Source organism: Nicotiana attenuata, chromosome 12 (assembly GCF_001879085.1).
Source record: "Nicotiana attenuata strain UT chromosome 12, NIATTr2, whole genome shotgun sequence".
NCBI classification, from domain to species: domain Eukaryota; kingdom Viridiplantae; phylum Streptophyta; class Magnoliopsida; order Solanales; family Solanaceae; genus Nicotiana; species Nicotiana attenuata.
Window position 1 is genome coordinate 41958237 of NC_032000.1, and position 9715 is coordinate 41967951.

The window sequence follows — 9715 nt, forward strand, 5'->3', positions numbered from 1 at the left end:
GGGGGAGGTTGAATTTAGAAAAAGTTTAGTAGCTGCAATGAGGATGAAAATTCGATATTTATTGAGTTAGTGAATTAATATATTTATCAAAATCAAAACTTAGAAGTAAAAGATGAATAATTCAAGGCAATTCAAACTAGATGAAAATCTTTATGTCGCGCAATTACAAAATTGAGCATTTTAAAAGAAAATGGAAGGGTATTCAGTAGCACGAGTAAAATAGAATTTGACGGTAAAAGTTTTTATTGCACAATTTGGTAAATTCGCAAGTATCGTATTGTTTGCACTATATCACTATATTTACATGCCATAAAAAAACAAGGGTGATCAGTTTACGAGTAAAATGGAATTTGACGGTAAAAGTTTTTATTGCACAATTTGGTAAATTCGCAAGTATCGTATTGTTTGCACTATATCACTATATTTACATGCCATAAAAAAACAACGGTGATCAGTTTACGAGTAAAATGGAATTTGACGGTAAAAGTTTTTATTGCACAATTTGGTAAATTCGCAAGTATCGTATTTTTTGCACTATATCACTATATTTACATGCCATAAAAAAATAAGGGTGGTCAACTGACCACTCTTTGCCGAAAAATTGCACTGTGTATATAGGTAAAATATTACGTTTCAGAGGTATATAACACATATTGAACATCCTTTCTCAGAAATTTTTTTTCACTTCTTTCATATTTGAATACCCTTGAAAAAATTTCTAGCTTCGTCACTGGTCGCATTCCCACCTAACTTAATTTGTAGCCTATTTAATCACCTGATGGTCCATGATTCTGTATAATGTTGCATAATGAATGATGATTATTCAACGTAAATTACGTTGCACTTACCCTAATCATATTGGATTTTTATTTTGTTATTATGGGTTGTAAATCTTTCAATAAATGGATTACTAATCTAATTTTATATGCCCATCTATAGACGAGTTTAGTTATAGTGATTAGTGAACAATATTGGTGAAAAATTACGCTAATTTCACATCGTTTTCAATTGGACAAAGGAAAATGGTTATTTAAATTTTACATATTTTCCTTAACTGCGTATCTATTTGAATTATGGCAGTCATACAAGAAATTGAACTATTTTAAAAGCGACAATGTAAAGACTTAGTAGGCGTTTGAACATAAAAAATGTGGGATTTAAAAACAAATAAATATTGAAATTAAGGAAAAAGTATTTGAAAATTAAAATTGTGTTTGGACATACATTTCACTTAAAAAATATTACAGTTTTGTGAGAGAAAAGCATTGTTTACTTGAAAAAGAGGTAAAAATTACTTTTTCAAATTTAAAATTTCATCTTTAAATTTTTCAAAACTCATATTCAAAATTCAGTTAAATGTATAACTAAACATGATTTGAAAATATGTTTCAGAATTCTTTTTAGTCCAAACGGCTCCTTAGATTTCCAAGTCCTACTTCTAGAAGGGTGTTGTTCTTTTCCTATTGGTCCTTTCCATGTTTCAATCAAATTTCCTTTTTTTTTTTTTTTTCCATTAGCTCGTCTTGAAATATTGCAAAAAATAAGCAGAAATATTTAATTTCCTTTTATAGGTCCTAATTTTTAGGCGTGCCAAACGCAGCCCTAATTCGAGAGACTTCTTTGGCCATACTCTCTATTTCTGGCCCGCGGGGTGTCGACATATGTTTTTCTCTTGTTTTCCCCTTCTCCAAGGAACTAGGGAACTGCTTCCCCCAAATAACATTCAATATTTTTGCTATGATTTCACTCCCACAACTGCTGTGAATTAAAGCTGAGATCAAGAGGTAATTGCTTCTCCTCTTTTATTTTTTTCATTATTTTCCTGTCGTGTTATTCTTCCCCTTCATTACCGAGTATTTTTTTAACATTTTTCCAGTTAAAGGTCTGATTTTTATTCTATTGTCTATCAATATTCTGAAAACCCAGTTCATGGATTTTGTTGGTTTTAATCATTTCCTTTTCATTTCCTCTTGAGCTTTTTCTTATCTTCTGGCTTAAAAAAACAAATTATTGACAATTGGAATCAAATTTGTTGATATTGAGGATTCATCTATGTTGATATTGAGGATTCATCTAGTCGGCCCCAACTAATTTGGTATTAAAAGTTTGTCTTTTGATTGGTTATTGAGATCTTTTTAGTTAATAAATTCTATAGCAAGAACATATTCTATGCTTACCTTGTATGCAATTGGATGTAACCTCCGTTTGATCCTATATTGACATTCTTTCTCTGGGGGTTGGGGGTCGGTCCTATTTTCTCTTTTAGCTTTGTTATTCCTAATTTCCATTTATTTGCTACTATTTTTGCTTCCTTATTCTTAACTGTATTATATTGTAAGTTAAAAGAGAAAGGGGTGAGGTTTATGGTCAAAATTTTCCTTTCTCATAAATCATAATTGTATTTTATAGGATTTCAGTGCTTAAAGTGTTGAACGGGTTTGTTTCTTGCAACAATTCGTTTCAGGTTGATCTATCTTTGATTCTGGTTAGATAAAGATTGAGAGAAAAATGGTGGACGAACTGAAGCGCGGAGAAAATTCATGGACGGACACGACTGATCAGTCGAATAGAGTATTTGATATTGATAGTACTGTTTCCTTGATGCCCGAATCAGTAATTATCACAGATGGGGCTGAACCCTTACATCCTCAGCAGCCTCCATCTCAGGAACCCAGCCCCTCCTCGGATGGCCAATTGGGAGTAGCCGCACGAGCCTTTTCAGCAGCTGGTGCAGCATTTCTCTCTGCCGTACTTGTTAATCCACTTGATGTTGTCAAGGTCTCTATGCTTAATACCAGCAATTTTCCAACTATTTTGTCACCATCTACTTATCTTTTGATTTTCATTCAGTTGTATCCACAAGTTTTTTGTTACTTTATTTGAACAATATTGCATGCATACATAAAGTGATGAGCTGAATAATTTCTGTTTCTGCACTATTTACAGACTAGATTGCAAGCACAAGCAGCTGGAGTTGCTTATTCACATCCAATGAGTAACATGACAAGCCGCATGGCAGTTTTTGGACCAAATATGGTACAACATGCTTTTAAGTGTTCTTTTTATGCGGAAACTTTTTTTGTGCCATACTTTAATTTGTCTTTCTCGAAGATGGATTTGTTCACTTCTTCCACTTGAAGCTCTTTTCCTATATCATACATCGAGAACTAGGAATGAGAGCATGTGTGACATGATCACTGGAATAGGATCAACTTGACGCTATTAGTAGATAAAGCATAAATTTAGAAAAATAGATGTAACTGCGGTAGACACAAAGAAACACGAAAACCAGGGAAAATGGGAAAAATCATAAATTTGATATATTAAAGATATGAGTGGTTTCATCCTTAGAATTTATAGCCTTTAAGTTATGCAATATAACACGAGTATAGTCTTCCTTCTAGTTAATGCTTCGATCGGGGGAGGGAGGGGGGCAGGGCACATGCAGCAAATTTGAGATCGATGCAATTGGCCAAGTAAATCTTCCTTTCTTGGTGGGGGATGAAAGAAGATGTAGTTATGGTGAAGAGTTGGAGTATCAATCTTAGTAGTCAAGCTTCAGTGCATGTGCTAGTGAGAGGTGGCATGTGCCCGATAGATTAGTCATGGTGCACATAGGTTGGTTTGGACACCACCATTATTGAATAAAACAAAAGATAAAATGCGGGTCTTAAATACAATGTTTTTTTCTAAAGTTGTTGCACCCCCTTATCTCAAATGTTTATCTGCATTGGTCTCCGAGGAATGGAAAGTTATATATCTTTGCTTATGTTGTAATGAGTAATTGATGTTGACTTATTTGCTTGTTCACTCAGATGTTTGCAGATCTGAGGTGTTCACCTTCATGCACCCGTGCTGGTGTTCATGGTACAGTATCAATCTGCCCGGCTGATTGTTTTCAGTACAAAGGAACACTAGATGTCTTCTACAAAATTATTCGGCAGGTTGGCATATTTATTCTCGCTTATCTTTCAGACACTCAAGTCTGTAGATTGTCTTGATTGCTCAAGGCTTCATGTTTCTTTTATGCTTGTTTCAGAAGTTTCATGTTGCAGTTTGTTTTGTTTAAAATTTTTGTGACACTAACTGGAGTCCTTCCACAGGAGGGTATTTCTAGGCTTTGGAGAGGCACAAATGCTGCTCTAGCATTGGCTGTACCAACAGTATGTGTCTATAGATCTTATTAGTTGCTTTGAACTCGCCAACAACTCCCTTTTTGGCATATTTAAGTTGAGTTTATGCTATATGTTATAATCACAATGTTGTCCTGATGCTTTTCAAACAGGTTGGGATTTACTTGCCTTGCTATGACATTTTTCGCAACCAGTTAGAGGCGTTCACTGCTCAAAATGCACCAAGCTTGACACCATATGCTCCTTTGTTGGCTGGTTCGTTGGCACGGTCTTTAGCTTGCACAAGTTGCTATCCTATTGAACTTGCCAAAACACGTATGCAGGTATTTCGCAACTCCTTTGTCAAGGTTTAATGTATCCACCATATATAAAGGAGAGGAAAGGGGTAAAAGATGTACGGAGGGGTGGTAGAGAAATTTCTTATACATTGTGAGCCTTTGATGCTTAGTTTGTTAGTTGTGTCATTCTATGTGTTCCAGTAGCTCTTGCTAAGGAAATGAATGATCCACTCCTTTCAACTGTTCTGATTCTTTCTTTTACTAAGTTTCTTCTGTTATACAGGCATTTAAGGATATGAACAAATGTGAAAAGCCTGCTGGAGTCAGGAAGACCCTGTTTGAGCTTATCGCCAATGTCAGGAGCACAACTAGCACCAACAGTGGTTGTAAGTCAATTTTTTCCACTTCCTGCTTCTAGCTATAGAAAAGAGATAGCCGAACTTGTTTGTTAGTGAAATTGAATAGTAATGTAGATTCCATTGTAACATTGAAAGCGTTATCCGCATAAATTCCTAAAAATGTCCCTTCCAATTTTAGGCTCATTGGATATGATCTTTAAATCTCTGTGGGGGATGCTAGTTAATTTGTTCCTCCTCGAATAGCACATTACAACAAGAGTAAATGAATCATAGCTTGGCATGGTTTGAGACGTTGTGAGAATTTTGCGAAGTACATAAGTTTTTCACATAAAAGAATATTTTCTAAAGCAAGGTCCTTCAGAAAGTAGAATCTTTACATAGCATATAGAGTTTCTTAAAGTCCTTTACATCTCATTCTAGCTCCTTCCTTCTCTACGCTAAAATTCTGGCTCTTACTTTCACTCTTGAAATATGAATGCTCTTGCAATCTTTTGTTTGAAGTTGATAGAGTTTTTTTTATTGCAGTACAAAGCTATCGTGTACTTTGGACTGGACTTGGGGCACAGCTTGCTCGTGATGTCCCTTTTTCTGCAATTTGTTGGTCAACTCTTGAACCAGTATGATTCAATTCTTCTTTTGTTACATTCTGATCTGTTCATGAATTTAATTTGATTCGAATGTTATTCTCATAAGTCTATTTACAGGTAAGAAGGCGACTTCTTAGTCTGATGGGAGATGAACCTAATGCAGCTGGTGTCCTCGGGGCAAATATTTCTGCCGGTTTTGTTGCAGGAAGTATTGCTGCTGCTGCAACATGTCCCCTTGATGTTGCGAAGACTAGAAGGCAGATTGAGGTGTTTGTTTTTCGTCTAAATCCTCATTTCCATAATACTGATATTTAGATTTTTCCACTTGTGTCAAGCATCATATCTGGTTACTTTGAGGGCATATTTGGTATGAAATTCTCATAGTTGGCTTGAGCTTAGTGAATTTGCTAACTAATTGATGTCCTAAACTTTTGTAGAACTGTCCATGTAATTGTCAATTACTTGTTTTTTACCTTTCTACTTGTATTTTAGAGTATAAACGTTTTCAACAATATTATGACCATGCATACTTAGTAATTTTTTTGGCCCAAGGTGGGTAATTGCAATTTCATGTTCATACGAAATAAAGGGATTATTTGAAATTAGCGTAGGTTAGAGAGTGCTGCCTTTATCTTGGATACATGATGATAGTTGACTTGTTTTTCCTCCATATATTTGATGGTTTGCTTATCCACCTCTTTTCTTTATTACAGAGGAACCCTGCTAGGGCATTGACAATGACAACAAGGCAAACTCTACTGGAGATTTGGAGGTACAGCTTTCTGAGAATATGTCAATTGAACTATTCCATGTAAAATAACGTAAAAACTGCATATATTAAAGACATAAAGCTATTGTTATCCCTCCAATTTTTGTTATGCCTTTAAATGGAAAGGGATATGGTATATGTAGTGGAAATTCACAATCGGTTGTGTCATGTGTTCTCAGAGGATCGCCAATTTTTTCAAATAGAATGACATACATGTCTGTACACTTGTTTTTCTGGCTATGAAGTTGATTCTGAATGAAATCATGCTGACTAATGCAGGGATGGAGGGCTCAAGGGACTGTTTACTGGAGTAGGACCTCGTGTTGCTCGTGCTGGTCCCTCTGTCGGAATTGTGATTTCATTTTACGAAGTTGTCAAATATATGTTACACCACCAATATGCTTCTTCATAAGGAGCTTAGTCAGGTTAATTAGGTTTCTTCTTACCGATGTCTTTGGATCGAGCAATGGTCACCGGTTTAGCTTAGTTGGGCCATGAAGGTACGCTGGATAGAACACAGGTGTGCTCTAATGTGGATATGGTTGCACGCGCAAAAGGAGCAGTTTTGACAATGGTAGATTACCCTTACAGATTAGCTGGTAGAAAATGATCACTCTTCTTTGCTTCCTAACCAATTTTGGTTGGTTTTTGGGCAATTCTGTCGTTGGACGAAGAAGAGATTTTGATAAAACTTTAAATGAGCAGTTTTTCCTGAGGTGTACTCAGTTATAATTAGATTATTTAAGTTCTTTATTCCTTCTCAAGAAAAGTTCTTTAACGTTTTATTTTCCGATTGGTATCGAGGATCTCAGCTAAAAAATGTAAACTTTTTCATCGATGCTCTTTTGCATTACCATCAGAATCGTTTTATTATTTTACTGAAGTGCCAGGTATTCCGAGTCTATCGTAAGAATTGATCTCCTGCAATTAGCTTTAAATCACTACATATAGGACATGTCGCTAATGCTGTAAAATTGTGCAAAGTTCCGTAACGAGTCTAGACGTTGGAAATGCAAGAAAAGAGAAGCCACAGCCCAACTTTGCTATTTAATCGATTATACATAACATCTAAAAGCCAATATTATATGTAAGTAGGGGTGGCAAAATGGTTAAAAGACTTGCTGCTGTTTTTTAGCTTTTCTTATTTTTGAATATTCATAATGCTCTGGGATCATTTATTTGTTCTTGAAATGAAGGCTAATCATATTTTTCCAAAATAAAAAAACTAAATACACTAAGGAACAGGCGAGCGCGGAACATAAATTAGGTAGGAAAAGTTCGAAAAAGAAAAATTCAAAATGTATGTACATCTCTACTCTAAAAGGGCTTTTTACAAGAAAGGAAGGACCAGAAGAAATAAAAAAAGGAGAGGAAATTATAATATTTCACATCTTCCAAATAGAAAGGTAAATGGAATAATTTCATATCTTTCTTACTCGGCCTAGCTTGATCCCCCTATGCGACTCGCTGTATTGGGAAAATTTATATTCATGTATATGGGGACGTGTCATGATATATAGACTGGTCAAACAGTCAAAGAAATAAGGTTGGTTAACAGATACGAGCAACAACAGATACGAACAACAACAGATACGAGTAAATTAAATGGAGAGAGTGCGAGCAGTCGTACAAGTAATTCAACGCTCGTACCTATTCAAGACATTTAAAACTCAAAGATAGTGAAGAATCAAAGGAATGAATCTGACAGCAAAAAGGAGCCCAGATACAACATTTAATGAGTATTAATTATTGAACGTTAGAAAATATGTATTTAATGTGTATGATTGTATAACGTAACATTTAAAGTCATTAATTGCCCATAATAGCATTATTATGACAAAGGTAAGGCTTGTATCCCAAAAGAGTTACAAAAAGGGAAGAAACAAACAATTGTAGAGGGAGGTGACTATTGGAATATACTTTGATTTACCAGCTTTCATACTTGGCTATTCTAAAATTTCTTTCTTTATTTACTTTTTCGATTATCAGTAACCCGATTCTTCTAATTTCTAGCTTTGACTAAAAACCTATTTTTTGGTTAAATAAATTGGTTCTGTTACCGGGAATCTGATAATCAATTATATTTCAATTTGATTTTCTTGATTGCATCAATCATGTCAAACAACAATGACAACACTCAAGGAAACCCAGAAATTCAAACAATCCAGCAATTTCAGGGAGACTCTCTACGAGGCTCTCCACAAGGCTCTCCACGAGGTTCCCCACGACGGTCTCGTGAAGGCACTCCTGATGGATCTCACACAGATGGACAGGCTCAATTTGAAAATGTCGAAACCATGAATGAGGCTTTGCAAAAACTTATTGTCTCTCAAGTCAATAAAGCTCTTCAGGCTTTTGTTAGCCAATTACCTGTTGCTCCACCCACATCTACTCCAAACAACAATACTTTGGAGAATCCTCGTTCTGGGTTGATTAATTCAGGCAGTGGTGGAACCCCTATTGAAACACAAGAGGGAGACCCAGGTAATCTAGTTAATTCTGATTTACAAAATTTAGTACTAACCTTGCAGAAACAGCTTAAGGATCAAAATGAACGCATAGAACAAATACCTGGAGTACCGCCCGTGATCAAGGGAGTAGATATAGATAAATATTTCCAACAACCATGGAAGCCAAGTGCTGCTCCCCTCCCAATTCCAAAGAAGTTTAAGATGGCTGATATTCCAAAGTATGATGGTACATCAGATCCACGAGATCACGTTACTGCATTCACAACAGGTGTCAAGGGCAATGATTTGACTAAGCAAGAGATTGAGTCGGTCTTGGTCAAGAAATTCGGTGAAACACTCACTAAAGGGGCCTTAACATGGTATTCTCTTTTACCTGAAAATTCTATAAATTCGTTTGCTGAGCTTGCAGATTTATTTATCAAAGCACACTCGGGAGCTCAAAAAGTTGAAAAGCGAATGGAAGACATCTTTAAAATCAAGCAAGGAGACTCAGAGTTGCTTAGAGAGTTTGTAGATAGATTTTAACGGGAAAGAATGACGCTGCCTCAAGTACCTGACAATTGGGCAGCCACAGCCTTTGCTAGTAATTTGAATGAGAAGAGTTCAGAAGCCAGGAGGCGACTCAAAGAAAGCCTTCGAGAATTCCCAGCAACAACGTTGAATGATGTCTACAACAGATACAGTACAAAGATGAGGATTGAAGAAGACATTATTTTACGACATAAAACAGAAGAAAAGGTAAGATCAAGGCGTGTGGAAAATGAAAAGAGATCCGGTAAAAACAGATACGAGCCATACATGGGACCTGCGGGGAAAGACTCACGGTCAAGGCAAGATAATCAAAGGTACGATCACAAACCTAGAAACAAGGAGTCAGGCTCCTCATCGAGGTTCGGAAATGACCGGAACACACGTGGGTCACGAGACGATGATGGAAGTCTAAAGGCAAGGTTCGGTGGTTACAACTTCAACGTAAGCACCTCTAAACTCGTGGCTGTTTTAAGAAACATGGGAGATAAGGTACGATGGCCAAAGGAAATGCGATCAAATTCGAACAGATGAAACCCTGATCATTGGTGCGAATTTCATAACGATCATGGGCATAAAACAGCAGATTG

The 9715-nt window shown here is 36.1% G+C and overlaps 1 protein-coding gene across 1 annotated transcript; it reads left to right on the forward strand.

Annotated features, from left to right (window-relative positions):
• LOC109235609 (mitochondrial carrier protein MTM1) lies at window positions 1601-7009 on the forward strand. The gene is made up of 11 exons (XM_019401786.1): window positions 1601-1784; window positions 2465-2778; window positions 2947-3036; window positions 3816-3944; window positions 4104-4163; window positions 4286-4456; window positions 4695-4797; window positions 5296-5387; window positions 5475-5624; window positions 6071-6129; window positions 6406-7009. The coding sequence occupies exons 2-11, from the start codon at window positions 2509-2511 to the stop codon at window positions 6536-6538; spliced, it is 1257 nt and encodes a 418-aa protein (XP_019257331.1). The 5' UTR covers window positions 1601-1784; window positions 2465-2508; the 3' UTR covers window positions 6539-7009.